The 18,843-nt window shown below is 50.4% G+C and overlaps 5 protein-coding genes across 5 annotated transcripts; 2 read left to right on the top strand and 3 right to left on the bottom strand.

Moving 5' to 3' along the window:
- Positions 1 to 1,915: 1,915 nt before the first annotated feature.
- Positions 1,916 to 6,128, bottom strand: N7489_010002 (EF hand domain protein; the record flags this gene model as incomplete). The annotated part of the gene is made up of 5 exons (XM_056715751.1): positions 1,916 to 1,945; positions 2,004 to 5,332; positions 5,398 to 5,583; positions 5,643 to 5,766; positions 5,832 to 6,128. Coding segments are annotated over 5 exons (3,966 nt in total), but the record flags the coding sequence as incomplete, so codon positions are not given.
- A 2,243-nt stretch (positions 6,129 to 8,371) lies between these two features.
- N7489_010003 (uncharacterized protein) lies at positions 8,372 to 9,403 on the top strand (the record flags this gene model as incomplete). The annotated part of the gene is made up of 1 exon (XM_056715752.1): positions 8,372 to 9,403. The coding sequence occupies one exon, from the start codon at positions 8,372 to 8,374 to the stop codon at positions 9,401 to 9,403; it is 1,032 nt and encodes a 343-aa protein (XP_056563374.1).
- A 2,267-nt stretch (positions 9,404 to 11,670) lies between these two features.
- On the bottom strand, positions 11,671 to 13,451 carry N7489_010004 (tubulin alpha chain; the record flags this gene model as incomplete). Its single annotated transcript, XM_056715753.1, has 6 exons — positions 11,671 to 11,899; positions 11,972 to 12,926; positions 13,022 to 13,097; positions 13,210 to 13,236; positions 13,301 to 13,341; positions 13,427 to 13,451. The coding sequence occupies 6 exons, from the start codon at positions 13,449 to 13,451 to the stop codon at positions 11,671 to 11,673; spliced, it is 1,353 nt and encodes a 450-aa protein (XP_056563375.1).
- Positions 13,452 to 14,236: 785 nt separating this feature from the next.
- N7489_010005 (uncharacterized protein) lies at positions 14,237 to 15,110 on the top strand (the record flags this gene model as incomplete). The annotated part of the gene is made up of 2 exons (XM_056715754.1): positions 14,237 to 14,536; positions 14,646 to 15,110. The coding sequence occupies 2 exons, from the start codon at positions 14,237 to 14,239 to the stop codon at positions 15,108 to 15,110; spliced, it is 765 nt and encodes a 254-aa protein (XP_056563376.1).
- Positions 15,111 to 15,780: 670 nt separating this feature from the next.
- Positions 15,781 to 18,684, bottom strand: erdS (aspartyl-tRNA synthetase, cytoplasmic; the record flags this gene model as incomplete). The annotated part of the gene is made up of 1 exon (XM_056715755.1): positions 15,781 to 18,684. One exon carries the CDS (start codon positions 18,682 to 18,684, stop codon positions 15,781 to 15,783), a length of 2,904 nt encoding a protein of 967 aa, XP_056563377.1.
- Between the last annotated feature and the right edge of the window lie 159 nt (positions 18,685 to 18,843).

Consider the following 18,843-nt stretch of genomic DNA (forward strand, 5'->3'; position numbering starts at 1 on the left):
AGAGAGAAGATAAAGGAGCGAGTGGTCTACAGAACTTGACGTCCTCGCGGCTTGGAGGCAGACTATATAGGGGCTCAGCTGGCTCACCTCGTTCCTATTCCCACTCAATAGGGGCTCTTCTTTAGCAATGAAACATATTCCGCATCCTCCACACATTACCTACAAAAAATAAGTGCCAAAGTCCATGGTAACCAATAAGCTGTTGTGATCGTCAAAAAACACGAGATGGGAATTGAATATACGGGACGTGGTGAGCTTGGCGCAGGGTTTTATAGTTTAATACGAGAAGTGCACGGATACAGATTAAGATGATTTAAGATGATTGAAGATGATCTTGGAGCCCCGTTAGCACAGAAATAGATCGAATGGCCGTAGATCTTGTGCCAAGGGTTGATTCGTTTCCCACGACCCTGCCGATCGCAATTTTCCGCTCCGCTCAGCCTCGTACAGAGCCGCCGTTGGTCTTTTTTTCGATACGAGCTTGTGGAGATCTTTGTCCATATGTAGTCAACGGATGTTCGTTGTCGATACCTCAGCTTTCTTTCGTTTGACGTGGTTTGAAGTCGGAAAAAGGCATGGGACTTTGAAACAGTGCGTTGTCATGACACCTGGGCCAGGTTGGCAAAAGTCAAATATCCTAAAAAGAAAAAGGATGCAGAAGCCAGGAATTTCTCAGCCATGCTGGCATGGACTCGTAGGAAATGCCAAATTCCTCACTCCGTAGATCCGCTTGTCCATGTTCTATACTCCCGAGGTCCAGTCTTGAAGTGACTTAGCAAACTCGGATATGAACTTGTAAGTTACGCTTGATTTCCAGTTACCGACAGTACTAAGGTAGCCGGTCGGTTTGGTTGACGACTTGTCGCTTAACAGGTCAATGTGGTCAAATACAGGTTGAAGAATACCTAGGTAGCTAATGAGGTCCCTATCCTATAGAACCAAGCCAATGAGATGGAATAAACAAACGAGGAAACGACGACAATGTTGTCAAACCTATGGCGAGAGTCGATTTAAGAGTGGATCGTGAATGGTATAATCTCGGTACGGGCGTCAATCGAGCGGAGTATTTCACAGGGGATCAAGCCGAAGCAGTGTAGTCCACATCTATAAATGGTATACGGAGTACGGAGTAATTGAGATGGAGCCACTCGCACCACAGAGTTTTGATTTACTCCCTCTCCCTAGACAGGGAGCAACCTACTAGTTATCACTCTGTACTCCGTACGGAGGAGGTCTTCGTGTTTGAGTTTGGGCTGGCGTTGTAATTTTGCAATGTCTTCGTTGGTGCAGGGTGTTTAGGACGGCCCGGGGATGCAGTTGATTGAGATGTCAAAGAGAAAGTTGGGAGTGGACAAGCAAAGATGCCAATAATGGGAGTTTTACTCCGTACTCCGTATCGAAATAGGGAAATGTACGGAGTAAGGCGATAAAGAGTTTGATGAACACGACTTGAGTGGTTGTCCCCGGCTTTTAACCGCGTTGGCGAGGAACGGATTGGAGTAAAAGCGGCAAGACCTGAGCACTCAAAAAGGAAGGAGCCAAGAGGAGGGAATCCGATACGAGGAACGGAGCACTCCGTATGTTTCGTAGCTACAAAGAGATCGAAATATGTTAACTCGATTATGGATTATTGTAAACTACACAGAGAGACAAGACACCAAAATCCCTGGTTCCGGGCCAATACCATTGTGGGCAAAGGAGTCGGTTCCATGGGATACCAATGTGCAACATAAGGAAAGAAAATGAAGGGAAACGATATACACAGCGCTGGACAAACGGGTGGGAACGTCGATGCAGAGGAGGCCACTTATAGATTGGTCATCATGCCCAGGGCTTCCATCAAGGAATGAGACATAGGCGCAAAAGGAAAGAGTATGTAGGAGATATGTGCAGTGAGAAAGGGAAGGTGTCATAATCAAGTCTTCGAAGTTAAGTGGTCCGCAGCCTGGTCTTTAGTTAGTATCGTGCAAAACATGCAAAGCCGAACTCGAAAGGGAACCTACCTTGTCAAGGTTGTAGTCAAACTTCTCCAAGGCATCCAAGGACTCATCACGTGTGAAGCCCATGCCCGTCAACCGCTGCAGGATCAGGTCATCTTCGCCAGAGTCGTTGTTCAGAGCCCATCCGGGCTCCTTGGATTTCTCTCCTTTCGAGTCTTCGTCGCTGTGCGGCTTGGTGTTGTCAAGAGGCGCGAAGAGCGCGTCCCATTCATGCGCAGAAGGCTTGGATTCTCCCTCCTTGGGTGATCCGACAGGCGGAGCGGCGGATGCATGGACGTTGTTGTCGAAAGCGAAGAACTGAGAGGAGCTGGATTGGTCAACATCGGCACCGGAGACAGCCTGCTGCTTCTGGGATGGGGTGTCGAAAGAGAAATCAAAGTCGGTGGTATTTTTGGCTTCCTGGCTCTGTGGCTCATCATCCTCATCGTCATCTGCTTCGACTGCGGGCGCAAGGTTCATTCCCGCGAAGGCTGCCTCAAAGTCCGGTCCTCCCACCTTCGCTCCACCGGACGGGATAGCAGCATCCGAGATAGAGTCTCGTTGGGTCTCATTGCTTACGACTGGCGCACCAGTGGTGTGCTCCACTGAATGAGGCGCGTCCGGTGCCACGGTGGGATCGGCGCGGTCGGGCAAAAGACCATTAAATTGAGGGGGGAGATGAACGTTATCTTCTTTAGGAGCCTCATACTCTGGAGGGCTCTGTAGTGCCCCGGGAGATGGGGGGTTTGTTTGAGGTTCCCGGGACAGGGAAAGCAGCCAATTGAGCAGCGTCAATGGAATCCTGCTGAGTCTCCTTTTTGGCGTTCGGCGCTGGAGGCGTGAAATTGTCATCGAACCCCAGAGGACCCTCATCGTCAGAACTCTCATCTTCGTCATCATCATGGTGTAACTCTTGGATCGGGGGAATTCGGATGGACGGGCTAATGCAGCTCCATTTGTCTGCTCAGTTCCAGTTACATGCTTCATAGAAGCAAACGCCTCCTCGAAGTCGTTACCTTGCTGGGATTCTGACCGTTTGTGTGCCTTGCTACCAAACAGCTCATCAAAGCTTAGGTCCTTATTGGCTTCGACCTGGCTATCATTGGCGATAGAGGATGTCGCCGGTTCGGGCTGCTGAGCAGTTGCGGCTGGGACCTCAGGGAACTTAGCCGAGGCGTCTTGGCCTTCCTCCTCAAACGGAGATCGTGCGGGGGTACCCTCAAGAGTTGATGGTGCTGCACGGCTGTAGTCGCTAGATTCTGCCACTGATTGAGGTCCATAGTCACTGGTAGCCGCCTGAGAAGGCGTGCCGAATCCAGAGGTTTCAGGGCCGCCGAATCGACTAGCGGGAGGCGAGACCATAGTAGACGAAGTCACGGACTGGTTATCGTTGAACTGCAGGAAGTTCGGGGTGAGCTGTCGGGACTGGCTCGCAGGCGGGGGCTCAGAGAAGGGCCCCGCAGGGAATGCGCCAGGCAAAGAGCCGGGTGGAGGTGAGACCGATGGGGTTGTAACAGCTGAAGTACCAGGAGAGGTTACCGCGACTTGTGGTGACTCGGAGCGGAACGAAGTGGGTGGTGGCCCGGCAGCAGGGGAAGCTGCGAATGACTGTCCGAAGAGGCTGTCAAATGCCCTTTGCTGATCATTTGAGACATCGGGGGACCGTGCCTGTTCATTCGAGCTACCCGTTCGACGGAAGAACGGATTTGTGTTCTGGCTTGCCGTTGAGGCAGCAGGGCTCACAACCTCGGGCACGCTGGCGGCCGGTGTCGCAGACTCCTCGGAGTACTGCGGGGTCTGACTAGCCAGATCGTCAATCTCACCCTGGAGCTTGTCCCGTTCACCTTCGACGGTGGCCAATTGCTTTTTGTTAATGGCAACAAGACCCTTCTGTTGGCGCGCACTAGATCGTGCCTTCTCGAGTGCTGGCTTAAGCTGAGCAACTTCGGCATTGGCCTGACGGATCTTCTCCTTCAGGCTGGCATTCTCCTGCTCATCGGTAGCCAAGGCTGTCGAAACTTGCGTATATTGGTTTTGCAGATCTTGACGGCTGCCGTCCAGCAATGCATATTGCTGCTGCAGTTTCTGCGTCTCTGCCTTGGATGACTTAAGGCGCTCCTCAAGTGCCTTGAAATTGGTGACCTCTTGCTCGTACATTGAACGTGCTTGGGCAAGACGGGCCTCAAAGTCACGCTTCTGCTGCGAAGTTTGTGAAATGTCTTGTTCAGCAGAGGTCCTCTTCTCCTGCACAGTGTGCATTTCCTTGGCCAGAGAACCAATTTGGTTGGATAAGTTCGCGAGCTCAGTGGTCTCATTGGTCAACTTGTTAGATTCTTCGGGATCATTGTCGCCAAGGAGATCATCCGACGGAGGCGGTGGGGAGCGAACTGCTGCCGGTGTTCCGGCTGATGCACCAGTGATCTGTGGCTGCAAGCTCTGGCCAAATGTTGAAGTCGGAACAAAAGGCTTGAAGGTGTGTGATGCCGTCTGAGGGGATGCTCTAGAGGAAGGCGAGCCTGGAGTTTGGAAAGCACTATTGGAGCCTCCGGTAGATTGAGGCATCTGAGGCTGGGCGAATGGCGGCGCGGGCGAATCGAGGCCGAACAAATCATCAGCAGCTGTCCTCACTGCGGGTGCCGGTGCCGGTGCCGGGGCAGGTGTGGGGGCTGCCATTGGTGTAGGCGCTTGGCCGCGCATGCTGGGCGGGATGAGTGCGGGCGGGACCACCTGTGGCAGCGGCTCCTTGCCGCTACGCTGCATTCTCACCAAGTACATAGCCACAGCAAATTCATCCCGGCTTAGCTGGCCGTCGGCGTCGATATCAGCAAGGTCCCAGATCTGAGCAAGCGTTTCTTCAGGGAGCTGGGCCTTCATGAAGAAAGTGACAGCTTGGTCTCCAGTAATTAGTCCCAACTTAGCTGTATCAACAGTCTCAAAGATGCTATCGAACTGAGCCTTCTCTTGTGGCGTAATCAACCAATCTCCCCCGGTGGCCTGGGCGGAAAGAGAGCCTACAAAAGGCGAGCGATTGGGTTGGTTCATAGGGCTTGCAGTTCGCTGGGGGCCAGTAAATTGTTGGGGAATGGCCGGGATTGGGGGCACATCGGGTCTCGACCCAAAAGACGTACGTGCGGCCGATCCCCTTCGAGCTGCCGCATCGTACAAACCAGGTGGGAGGGTCGCTGGAATTCCACGCAGGGCGCCAGATTTATATGAGGTCAGGAGATGCATGGCAATGGTAAACTCGGTGGCATCCAAGGCACCTCGTTGCTTGGTGTCAGACAAAAACCAGATACGACCCAGAACCTCATTTGGGAGGCGGGCGCGTTCAAAGATCTGTTTTGCGGTTTCACCTAGAGATCAAACGGTAAACGTGTTAGATGCGGTGGCAGTTTCCCGGCAGTAAAGAGCTACGTACCTGAGATCATCCCATTTTTGATGTCCGACTTCTCGAACAGCGAGACGAATTTGCTGGCGTCATCCGGCTGGAGTGGAGGAACACGGATAGGGCCACCCGGTCCAGGTGGAGGGCTTTTGGTACCCGATTCCGGGACGCTTGCCGTCGTATCCACCACAATTCCGTCAAAACGAGGCAGAGGGCCAGCTATGAAGAGGATGCGGGATCAGCATGAGTCCCATTTCTCTATAGGAAACACCACTCACATTGCAGAGCCAGCTCATCGGAGGGTGCACGGCCAGCTTGGGCATGTCCAATTAATCGCAGAACAATACCGAAGCCAGACGGGGTCAGGAGACCCCTGTTCTCTTTATCCGCAATTTGCCATATCTACACCACCTATAATTAGCCATGGCTCCCATTGTTGCGACCCAACACCCATGATATCCACATACCAGGCCGAGAGTATCGGGGGTTAGGTGAGTCTTCTCAAAGAATGGAACGGCGATTTCGCCAGTGATGACGCCGAGGTTGGTGGTATCAGCGGCCTGGAAAAGCTGGAAGAAAACGCGCTTTTCCTCAGGAGTGAGGTTAAGGTTCGGGTGTCGTTGTGCTGGAAGATTGAGATCCGTCAGCTCCGCTGTGTTGCGCATAGACAATGCGGGTGTATGAAAGGGAGGGGGTGGTGATGACGGAGGTCGGCGGGCCTTCTCCTTAAGTGCGCCGAAGCTCTCCTGTAGTTCATTTTGGGTCTGACAAGGTGTATTAAGTATCACTCACTGGTATCAGCCATTGCTGCGTCCTAGGAGGAGCTTAACTCCCCGCCTTCCAATGAGTTCACAATGTTGGGGGCCTTGAGGGACAAGTTGGAGACACGGGGTGCTGTCAGCTTAGTCTGAATATGCGACAAGCATGGGCGAGCGCAGTATTTGACAGGGACAGTGAGGACACGAGATATAATAGATCTCGAGCTCCAAAGAGGAAAATAAAGATCAAGAGGAATGGTGATAGAAAGTGGCTGGAGTCGATGTCGTAGGGAAGGTTCCTGGGGTTCTCAAGGCGGTCAGTCGGTCTAGCGCCCATTCCAACACGTTGTCTCGCCCTAAAAGGGGGAGGACACTAGATACGTACAAAGAACAATTGAAAGATGTTGATAAGACTTGGAATTTACCAATTAATAGAATTGTTCTTATTCCAGTTGATCTAATGAAATCGGTTGTTATTGGGATGCTCTCCGAATCTCGTCAACATCAAAGCCGGAACTATAGTTAACTAACTATAGACATTACATATACTCCGTAGAATATAAGGACCCGTTCAGCATACCACTTCTGTGCGCCTGCATTCAGAAAGTTCTTCATATCTTTCAAGCCCTCATTCTGGATTTGCTTGTCCATGATGACTGTCGATATAGGCCGTATCGGTCTCAACCTGGTCTTCTTCCAGTCCCCTTCTCGGTTCTCGAAGACAGTGATCCTTTTGTCAATATTTCGGAGATAATTTCCTCGACACTCTTCAACGAGCTCTTTGAGAATTTTTGTATAACGACTAATAAAATAGATGCAAATATCCTCTCGGTTGTCCTTAACCACATAGTGGAGGATGAGCAGGCGTCCATTATACCAGAAAGATTACGACCCATCCCATGGAGAAAAAGTCAAACAAAATTTATTTCCTTGATTTTGGATGCTCGTTCTTTATGGAGACCTTACACGAGCTATCAACGAGTGCGCATTGTGGAGAAAAGGTTGGGAGGCTATCCAGTCAAGCAGCATCGTCGTCATAGTAAGAGACATGAAGCGTTGAAGCTTCAACCCGTTAGAATGATCTCTTAACAGAGTGGGGCATTACTTACTAAAGTAACTTCTTACTAGGCCCCATATAGAGGGTAGCATAGCGAGTGGACAGGATAACCGTTCCCAAAGTACAAAAAAGTCGAGTATAGTCCATGTGACCGGCAAGCAGCTGTTGTGCGGAGGCAGATGCCACACTGAAGCCGGGGTAGAGGATGTCTACAACAGACATCTGGAAGGACTGTGGTTGGAGCTGCCCCTGATGGTGTTCATTGCATATAAAAAATGGTCGGCAATGCGATAGTCGTACATAGTTGAGTGGTATCAGAAGAGGGCTATTACCGCTCCCATTTATACCTTTATAACTACCCCTGTCCCTCTTCAATCACAATGCCAATGCGACTATTCGATATCTTCGTTCTTAGGACAGGGAAAGGCGAGGCAGGCCCCATGCTGCAGATTGCATGAAGTCAATGTATACTTAGAACGGATTGAGCTGTAGCTCATATTGATCACCAGTCTTTGCCATCCGAGTAGTAGGGGCTTGTAGGTCAGCGGGGTATTTGTGATCCCCTTCCATTCTAGACATAGCAATTCGATAAAAGAATCTGACTACGCACAGATTTAGGAGACGGCCATGCAAGTAGTTCGAAGGATGCGGTTTGATTCAGTAGTGGGGCCATAAGGAAACCAGTAAATTCCACAATTCCATCGAAATTCCGGTAGCAACGAAGCCTTACATATTAATTGTTGCAAGGAAAAGGGGAGTAATTTGTTATAGTGCTTGACCTATTCATGCACAGCAAAAGCTCCGCGCCTCTGCCAGGATTAGGCCACGTGACTATTGAGACTTGAGTTCTCCGTTCGCTGCCCAACATGGTGCAACATTTCCCAAACGAAAGAATGCGTCATGACAAGAAGGGCTTGATGAGGTCTTAAGACGAGATCTCTATATGTTTCAGAATTAAGCCTTTTCCCCTCGAACACCACTAAACTGTGTGTGCCATATCTGCCTCTCATCGTCCGCGCTGATCTGTAGTCACCAATCTCCCCTTGGAACCTTAGAAGGTTCTCCCTTTTTACCTTCCTTCACCTTTGCTGTCCCTTCCTCATAACACCTATACCAAACCTTTTTGCCACCACCCAAACAGTTATTGCTTCTGTACATTTTTGCCAAAACTCTGCATGTGTTTTGATTCGCTATGGCTTTCCACTACGCGGATACTCTCGAGGAGCATAGCTGGGTTGGCGGAGGACTGGACGCTTATATCTACCACGTTACTCCTACCATCGTGGTGAAAACTGTTCGTCGCGACCGAACCCCTGAGGAAAAGGCAGCGGGGCATCCATTCCTCAAGGAGATCGCGTTTTACAAACGTCTTGGGCAGGATCGATGTCCGGATATTATTGAATGTTTCCTTATACTCCCGGACTATCTTTTTCTATCATATTGCACGCATAAAGCAATCGCCCCTCGCTTCTATGAACGCCAGGAGCGAGAGATAGGAAGAAATGGTTTTCATGGGCCTCTTATTAGAGTCAAGGAATACGAGGATCCTGCTCTTATTGCTCGGTGGATACAACAAATCACCTCTGCTCTTGAGTATGTGGAGAAAATGGGCTTCTGTCACAATGATCTACATGCAAGTAACTGTCTCCTAGATAGGAACTTCAACCTAAAGCTAGCTGATTTTGGTCGTGCTACCACTATTGGACAGCCGCTCGAAGGTGTCTTACCTCCACGGGCTAAACCAATACTTGCCGGACCATTGAAAGGCACATACGGTCTCTGCTCCGCTAGAACTGAACAGTTTGCTGTCGGGACACTGCTATACTTTATGGTATATGGCTATGAACCCTATGACGATATTATCCTTAGCGCCGCAGAATGGGATCGCCGTTTTGGGGAACTGGAGTTTCCAGAACTTAATCGCCATAAGGTTTTTGATGGTCTTATTTCTGCTTGTTGGCATAATGTCTACCCTACAATGGCCTTGCTAGCATACGACTTCAAACGCAAGACAAAGGATATGATCCGGAATGCAGATTATGTCTTTGTTGACTCTAAAAAGGAGACAAAGACCTGTGAAGCATTGGTTCGCAGAGGCTTGCTAGGATCTGAGCAAGCTCTCCGCTTTCAGCCGGCCTGGCGAAGATATCTACATGCTATTGTGAAGAGAAGCATGTTCGCTTGGCAATGCTTTATACAAAGATTCTGGACCTGGCGGCGCTGAGATCACAAAGAATCGCCGAAAACTGATCATCAAAAAGCACATCATCAGTCCTTACATCCGCGTGTACAATACCAAGGCTATGGAGGTGGCTTAGAGCACCGGCAATGTCGCGGTAGAGTGATGCGGCGAGCCTGCCGTTGTGGTCACATCGGCAGGTAATTGTCGATATTTGCGGAGATACAATTCCTTTCGGTGTCGATTGCTTCTATTATGTGTGGATGTGGTCCATTTTGCAGTAGCTGTAAGACAGCTCGTTCGTCTCTTCATGGATTGAAATGGAAGACATAATGCTAAAGGTCGCTTCGAGGGGCATCAATGTTAGGAGGTGTGAAAATTCGACGAGACATCCCTTCCTTTCAATTCAAGGCAGCTTAGACGGGTTTTCAAACATAATCAATTGCTTTTTCATGCCTACACAAAATCATTAGTACAGCTCATATCGCAGCCGTTCGGCTTTCTGTTAGAAAACACCTGAAACACGTATAACACATTTCCATCTGATCCATCTGACTTGATTTTCTCATACTTGTATGACCCTAGGAACACATGATAAGTCCATAGCGTGCAAAAGGCAATTGGCTCTCAGGACTCGGAGACGCAGTATTCTCAACTTCGGGATCAAAGCAACCCCATTCAGCTCTCGATCTAAAAAAAGCTCCACGTATTGTTCTCTATCCTGAATTTCAATTGGAGCAGGGGTTTCTCCCAGTTAACAAGTTTTACATTTTCATGACACTATATAGAGATTAGCCAAGATCGACAATATCTACATGGGGTCAATAGGAATGTAGTGACTACAGTTTCTTGTGTGAGAACCTTGCGACAGCACTTGGGATTAGACGTTAACAGTAACGTCGAACCAGCCAATGCTCAAAGACCAAGGAGGAAAAAGGGAGCAAGTTAAGGCGATTTTCATGAAGTGAAATTGTATTTAAACAAAGACACGAACACGTTATTGATTTTGGCAAGGTTTGCAGACATCAAGAAGTGAATTCTGTGTTGATATTCCAACTGGCTGCGTCAATAACAGCATTGGTTTTCTACGGAGCAAGTCTTGCTTTCTGGCTCTAATCGATCAAAGCCGCGAGCTTGCAAAAGTTAGGCAAGGAACCGATCATCTTCAGCCAAGCTGTGATAGGTGGCTTCGTCTTCCTAGACTCAGTCGCTTCTATCCTGCTAGCAGTTCTGAAAGCAAACGTAATACTAAAGGTGGTAGGTTACTCATCGATAAGGAATTCAGATATATCTCGGCCTATACTGACTGTAGCTTGAAGTTGATAGTGTGCTTCTTTTGCTTCTTTTGGACGAGGTAGGAGTAATGAAACAGAAGAATAATAAGACCGACTTCTGTTAGTATCGAAGTGTTTCTACTTTACAACACCATTTAACCTATATGGTATCTGCCTTACTGTTCTTGGGAGCTGTTGGCCTTCTATCACTTTCTATATGCCTATCGGTGCGCTTTGGTTGTACACTCAACCTATTGTGGGCACTCTAATGACCAAAAACGTAGGAGCACCGCAACATATTGTTCTCTCTTCCTTTGACACATGGAATATAATTTGTTATTTGGTATTGAACGCATTAGAGTGCTGCCAGATAGCTTCTACTTATGCGAGGGTGTGAATGATCTGTCATATGTCTTTTCTGCGCCTTGCTCTTTTCTGCCCTTCTCCATATCTTCGACTAGATTTTTGGGGTTTCAATTTGGGAGTAGTGTACCTACAAGGAAGATAAGTGCGTCCAGGAAATTGTAGGGCTCGCGATCCCACTTACCCCAGATTGGTACGCCCTGAAACCCCGAAAAGTGCTCAATGCAATACATGACGATACACTTCCTCTCGTCTCGGGATTTCGCTCCTAGATGTATGCTGCATGATGTTGCTCAACCCCACTGCCCAAGACGTTTCTTCAACCACTGACCGTGGGAGGACACACATCGAGAACCAACCCAGTTACTTACGATGTGCACACATTACGAGACCCAAGGAAAGAACTTCAGAGAGTAATAACAATGGCATACGTATGTAGAAACCCGAAAGTGGATGGAATGAGGGGAAATTTCATCGCTGCTTCAGGGATATTAAAGATATATCGAACAACAAAGCCAGAAAATCATTGGCAGCAAAACTTATGTTCCCTTCTATTTGCAAGAAGCCCGATAGACGCTCGAAGACCGAACCTCTAGACTCACGTTGGTCCCCAAGCCAACCCGTAGAAGTGAAACAACCAAGAGTCCCAAAGACCGGTCACAAGACATGGCTAATCTAGTACTCGGGCTCCAGCTCCTCATCACCCTCGATGGAGTCGGAGGCGACCTCCTCGTAATCACGCTCCAGAGCAGCGAGATCCTCACGAGCCTCAGAGAACTCACCCTCCTCCATACCCTCACCAACGTACCAGTGAACGAAGGCACGCTTGGAGTACATGAGATCGAACTTGTGGTCGAGAGCGGACCAGGCCTCGGCGATGGCGGTGGTGTTGGACAGCATGCAGCTATATTATAATATTAGTATTAAAGTTGCAATTAGGTCCAAAGACCCGAAAGAATCAGAACGGGGAACTTACACAGCACGGCTGAGGTTGGCGAGATCGCCGTTGGGGACCTGCTGGGGAGGCTGGTAGCAGATACCGAGCTTGAAGCCAGTAGGGCACCAGTCGACGAACTGGATGGTGCGCTTGGTCTTGAGAGTGGCGACAGCACCGTGGGCGTCCTTGGGAACGACATCACCGCGGTAGAGCAGACAGGTGGCCATGTACTTGCCGTTGCGGGGGTCACACTTGACCATCTGGTTGTTGGGCTCGAAGCAGTTGGAGGTAATCTCGGTGACAGAGTGAGCCTCGTGGGCGGCCTTGTCGGCGGAGATGATGGGAGAGTAGGCGACCAGAGGGAAGTGGATACGGGGGTACGGCACCAAGTTAGTCTGGAACTCGTTGAGGTCGACGTTGAGGGAACCGTCGAAACGCAGGGAAGCAGTGATAGAGGAGACAACCTGGGCGATCAGGCGGTTCAGGTTCTCATAGCTGGGACGCTCAATGCCGAGGTTGCGGCGGCAGATGTCGTAGATAGCCTCGTTGTCGACCATGAAGGAGCAGTCGGAGTGCTCCAGGGTGGTGTGAGTGGTGAGGATGGAGTTGTAGGGCTCAACAACGGCGGTAGCGTTCTGAGGAGCAGGGTAGACACAGAACTCCAGCTTGGACTTCTTGCCGTAGTCGACGGACAGACGCTCCATCAGGAGAGCACCGAAACCGGAACCGGTACCACCACCGAAGGAGTGGAAGACCAAGAAACCTTGAAGACCAGCACAAGCATCGGCAACACGACGCACACGGTCGAGGACCTCATCGATCATCTCCTTACCCACGGTGTAGTGACCACGGGCGTAGTTGTTGGAAGCATCCTCCTTACCGGTGATCATCTGTTCAGGGTGGAAGAGCGAACGGTAGGTACCGGTACGGACCTCGTCGACGACATTGGGCTCGAGATCGGCGTAGATAGTACGGGGAACGTACTTGCCCTGGCCTGTGAAGTGGGGGAGAAAGAATGTTAGGGAGCCATGCTTTGGAATTTGCACATCAAGGCGGGGGAACATTGAAAAAAAAAATTATTTTTCATACCAGTCTCAGAGAAGAAAGTGCTGAATCCGTGGTCGGGGTCGGCCTTCTTGCGCTCCTCAGTGAGGTATCCATCGGGCTATTATGGGTGTTAGTCGCGGGTGTTTACCTTCCGGCAAGAAAATAGGGGGTACGGGTGCCCGAGTCAAGATTGGGCGTTCACCACGAGTTTGATTGGAATTTCAACATACCTGAATACCGTGCTCCAGACAGTACAGCTAGAAAAAACGAAGCTGTCAGTTTACCGAAGACTTGTCCCTCAATTGGGGTGTGGATAGTTACCTCCCAGCAGGAGTTGGCGATCTGGCAACCGGCCTGGCCGACTGTAGGGAACGATCATGTCAGCGCGTTCATTGAAGAGAATATATCAATTCTGACGAGCAGAATTGATGGACGATGTTGACATACCGTTCAAACTGATAATCTCTCTCATTGTGAATCGAGTCGATGTTTTTTCAGGCTAAAAAATCAGGAGGGGAATATGGAACCCAAACAACAAACGCGGCGGTCTGAAACTCTCAGTTAGGTTCACGGGAAATGCACGATGAAAGGGGGCGGGGGATAGCCTTACCTGAAGAATGGAGGAATGGACGAGAAGATGGAAGGGAAAACAAAGTCGACCAGAAATGTTGTGGAGGAGGAGCCGTCTGTGCTGTACAGGGGGGAACTTCGTTGTTGATCCGTTCGTTGGGTCGCGTCGAGGGATCTGATTGGTTCCTTCCCGGTGAGGAGCAGCGGTTACTGACCGCCTCGTAGTGGTCTCGTGATTCCACGTGATGGCACCATTAGTACCTGGTAATATAGCAGTATTAAGAACATATTCCAAGCTGAGAATAGTTTGGAAGGTTCGAATTTGCAAAAATCACCAAGTTCTGTCGAGTGTTGAGCTCGATTCCTCGAAGGTGTGTGGTGTGGCAGCGGTGTTGGAGCTATCTCAATACTCGGTCAGGTCGGATCCACTCGGGGGGAACCACCTCGAACCACCATTCGGCCATATTATAGTCAAAGTACTCCATGTAAGACACACATCTCGGTACTGTATATACTTCCAGTATTGCATTTTCAACATTTGAATGCTAATTTACATCCAGTACTATCATCGTGAAAATCTGCTCTAGTCTCGTCATGAGCCGAGAATAAGACATCACTAAAACATCATCTCGTCCACCTAAAAAAAGTCCCCCCTATATTGCACAGCAGTACACCAAGTCTTTCATCATGCATATCAAGCTTATTCCCACTCTGGGACTCATGCTCCCGCTTTTCACAGCAGTGGCGCAAGCAAACGTGGAAAAAACCATCTTCCTAGCACCAGCACCAGCAACCGTTCCTTCCGAGGAGCCAGACCTCGACGATCTAGGTCTGGAGCGTCTTTCACCACAGAGGCCCGTCGTGCGCACTCGTCTCAATGCCTCGTTTCCAACGACCGAGGCCCCCGACGGCACTGACTCGTGGTTCTTCCTTGAAAACCTGAACCCGGGCCAGCGGTATGAAGTACGAGTGTGCTGGCTAGCCACAGTAAGACCACCCACCAATTCCTCTCCAATCCCCTCCCCCTTCTATCTCTATTTCTTTATAAGATGTGTTATATCAGTTGCCAGGCATAATATAACTAACAAATCCCTAGCAACCAACAACATTCACCCTGAACACGTACACGCTCTCTAAAACAATAGAAGACAAAAACCTCCTGTCTTCCCTGAGCATGTACACATCAGCCCGACTCGCAACACTAGACCCAAAACTCCAAGCAAATTCTATCCCGCGCCGGGGTAATCCACGCAGTAGCAAAGATCCGCTCGACCCCGCACCGACCAGTGATTCGGTCCTGTTTCTGCATGTGCACGCCGCAGCAGATTACTTCAGTACCGATCAAGCATTGATGCGGAATGTCCCACCCGTGGCCGTGGACTTGATTCTTGATCCATTCTTGTTTAATGTTTTCCCGCGCTCGTTGGTGCCGACTGCTGGATGGATTGTACTTGTTGCTGTTCTTGCGCTGGTGATTGGTAGGTGGGCTGTGAAGGAGGTTGGAAGAGCTGTGGATGATGCTCGGAGACAGAGTGTTTTGGAGGAGATGAAGAAGAAATGAGGTTGGTGCGGGGGGGTTTTGTTGGAAATGTACGATTGAACTAAGTATGAGCTAAACAAAGAAGACATTGAAATCGAAGTCCAATAACGAGGGAATGGCAACAGTCACGAAGAGTGGACAGTTGGGTTCATTTAACTATATGGCTCATACAGAAGTTCTATAACATGGATATGTACATAATCATTAGTTACAAGTTCAAGGTTGTGTAGCCAGCTTTGAACTATAGGCGCGGAAAGGGTCGAACGACAGAAATTAAAAAAAAAAAAAAAAAGCAAAATCCAGATAGGACAACAAGAACGATTAAATGCCGAAGCCGCAATATCGAGTACATAGGGGGTGTGCTGGGTACAGGATGAACGATGGCGATGGGAAATTCTTAACAAAAGCAAAGGCATGGGCAGTGAACAGAGGCAACGGGGATAAGAGTCAAAAGCAAAAAGGAATACCAAAGGCTAACGCCGCAACCAACGTTAGGGTCAACCGACCCCCTCTTCTCTTTCCTCCCTCTATGCGTCTCCCGGAATCTGATTGGCATGTATGCCAGTCTATTCAAGATAAGCCCACACCTTGCCATCTAGATCAAATGACAATATCACACAAATCTCCCGTTAAATCATAGCTCCGTAAATGGCTCAGCCATTAATACAGATGATGTAGCATAATCATAATCTTAATCTTCAAAGAAGTTCAGGACCGCGCGGATACCCTTGGAGCCCAGGCCATGGGTCGGGTAGGAGATGTACAGCGGGTCCTCGGTGGCGCCGAGCTTAGCACGGAATTCACTCTTGCGTACAAGATGGAACTGTTTAGCAAGGGCTTCGTAGGTGTGCTCCAGCATCTTGACCTTGGTTCCGTGCATGTTGTGGCCAGCGGTGAGCTGGGAAGTGGCGCCAGCGCCAAATGTGAGGCCCTTGACGCCGCTCTTGGCGGCGGTCTGGATTGCATGCGTGACAATGTATTCGATAACACCGTTGGGTGCGCCGGGGAAATCAAAACTGTATTTGACTTGCATACCGTGGGAAGGAGACAGCATAGCCAAAGCGACAAATGCACAGACGACGCCGTTCTTGTCCAGAGCATAGAAGTACCAACGGTGCTTGGAATCACACCATGGGCGGATCTGGGAGAGGTGCACTTGCGTGCCCTTGCGGTTAGACAGCCAGTCGCTGATACGCTCGTCAATCTTCTTGCGGATATCGTCCGGTACCATTTCGCCTTGGTTCATAGAGACCAGCTTAATGCCCTCACTTTCGGCGCGGCGCAGCTTACGTGCAATCTCGCCGTCGGAAGCGGCTTGGTTGCGCGACGGGTCGACGCGTTCTTCGGCGATACAGGACAAACTGCGCCAGCCTAGTCGCTCGCCAAGGATGGTCTCAACCTCAGGCGAGCAGAGGATCCACACGGGCTTGAACTTGGTTTCGCGGCGTAGCCACTGCAAGAAGAGCGTAATTGTGCGTGCGTACTGCTTGGGGTCACAGGCCGGGTTACCGGGAATGATTGCAAAGTTGGAGGAGCTAGGCACGTAGGCGACTGCTGCACCAGTGGCCATGTCACGCCAGATCTTGAAGCGGTCGTCAAACCAGGAGGTTGATGTGGCATCGCCATAGTTAGCGACCAGATGTTCAAGAGGCTGCAGCTCACTGGGGTCCGAAGCTGCCCGAGCCTTGTGCTCACGGTGCCACGGCGGTTCAATGGTCGATGATTCTGGGTGCCGGAGCTGTTCGGAAACAGGCTTTGCTGGCAAACTCTTGGGGTCGCGAGGGAACATTGACGTCAACCGGATGTTGCCCAGCTTAAGGATAAGCATCACGATACGTTCCAGGCCAACTCCGGCGCCAGCGTGGGGCGGAGCACCCCAGCGGAAGCCCTCAAGATACTCCTCCATATCATCCGGGTTGATGCCCACACGACGCATGTTTTCCTCGAGCATGTGGGCATCGTGGATACGTTGCCCACCCGAGACAATCTCTTGGCCACGGATAAACATGTCAAATGAATTCGTATACTTGTCGTCTTCGGCGTCAGGCATTGTATAGAAGGGACGTGCACTGCGAGGGAATTTGTCAAGGACATAATAATCGGTGCCATATTGTTCCTTGACAAGCTCACCCAGGCGAATCTCGTCACGGGTACCCAGGTCCTCGTCTAGAGGTAGCTGCTCGCCGTCTTCATTCAACCAGCCCGAATCGTTCAGCATCTTGATACCGTCGGTAAAACGGATAATCGGTGTCTTTTCCAGCCATACGACATCTTCAGAGGGAAACTGGCATTTGACGAGCTCAACCTCACGGCGGTGTTTGGTGTAGAGACCCTTGAGGATATTCTTAATCACGGCATCAAGGGTCTCAAGCATCTCGTGGTAGTGCTCCTCAATAGCCATCTCGAGATCCAACCCAGTATATTCTGTAAGATGACGGTGAGTATTGGAGTTTTCGGCGCGGAAAACAGCACCAATCTCGTAGACGCGACCGAAATCAGCAGCGATAGCCATCTGCTTCGCCAATTGAGGAGACTGAGCGAGGAATGCAGGGCGGCCGAAATAGTTGACCTGGAAGACACTCGCTCCAGACTCGGTAGCGGCACCTTGCAGCTTCGGAGTATGAATTTCGACAAATTCGCGGTCGTCAAGGGCAGCGCGGAACAGATTACATGTTGCGGCTTGAATACGGAAGATGGATTGCGAGGTTGATGTGCGAAGGTCGAGGATCCGGTTGGCCAAACGTGTCCGGTCAGGGATATGGTTGCGGCGGCCCTCGGCCCTTTCTTCTTCGTTGGTCCGAATCTCTGCCTCGTAGACGCTGAAGGGGACAGGTTCCTCGCGGCGAACCTGGAGGTGAACCGAGTCAATGACCAGCTCGACATCATGAATCGAACAGCCCAAAACTGGAACCTCAGGTTTTTGTATAGTGCCGCGGACCATGACAAATGAGCCAACCCGGAGGTGCTCCACCCACTGGATCATGGCGATAGACGATACCCCCTCCCGCTCATGCAGCACACCCTGGAAGGTAGCTAGCTGCTGGCGGAATACCAGGAACACTAGTTTGGCACTCAGTCGACGGATAACGTGTAGTCTTGCGCTGAAAAACACTTGCTGCCCCTCCATGTCAAGAGTTATGCCATCGATCCGAGTCCGCAATTCTCGTGTTCGAGTGGCAGACTGCATTAAGGGAAGCTCGCCATACCGAGCTTTCATCTCTGCGGTCTCCTCCGCTGCGGCTTTGGCAATCTCCTCTTCCTTGCGGCGGTGGTCGCTCTCGGAGAACATCTCCTCGCTGAGACGACTGCGCTCGCTTCGACGGTGCTGACGCACCAACCGCTTTTGTTGGTTTTTGCTCAAGCCACCGGTAGAGGAGTCGTCGGAGACATCTTCAGACGAAGAGACATACTCACTCTTGTCACGTAGGAAGTTGCCGAGGATGCTGCGACGAGGGGATGCGGTGGGGGAACCGGACCGAGATTGGGCGGTACGAGCTTTGGATGGCAGGGCAGAGCGAATGTTTGAACCAGAGGAGTCATCCTCACCTCCCAAGTGTCCTCTAATGGCCTTGGAGAGGGCACGTTTGATCGACATGGTGTAAGTTCTATGAGGGAGAGAGAAAGAGAAGGTGGGAAGGAGTTTGTATATAAGGCAGAGGTGGGGGGGCCGGAACGGGCGATTGATTTCCAATGGTTCAAAACCTTCCCTGGAAGGTAAAGAATCCGACAACAAAACAGGAATTGCCCTGGATAA

Source organism: Penicillium chrysogenum, assembly GCF_028827035.1.
Source record: "Penicillium chrysogenum strain IBT 35668 chromosome Unknown utg000005l_segment0_segment0, whole genome shotgun sequence".
In the NCBI taxonomy this organism is placed as follows: domain Eukaryota; kingdom Fungi; phylum Ascomycota; class Eurotiomycetes; order Eurotiales; family Aspergillaceae; genus Penicillium; species Penicillium chrysogenum.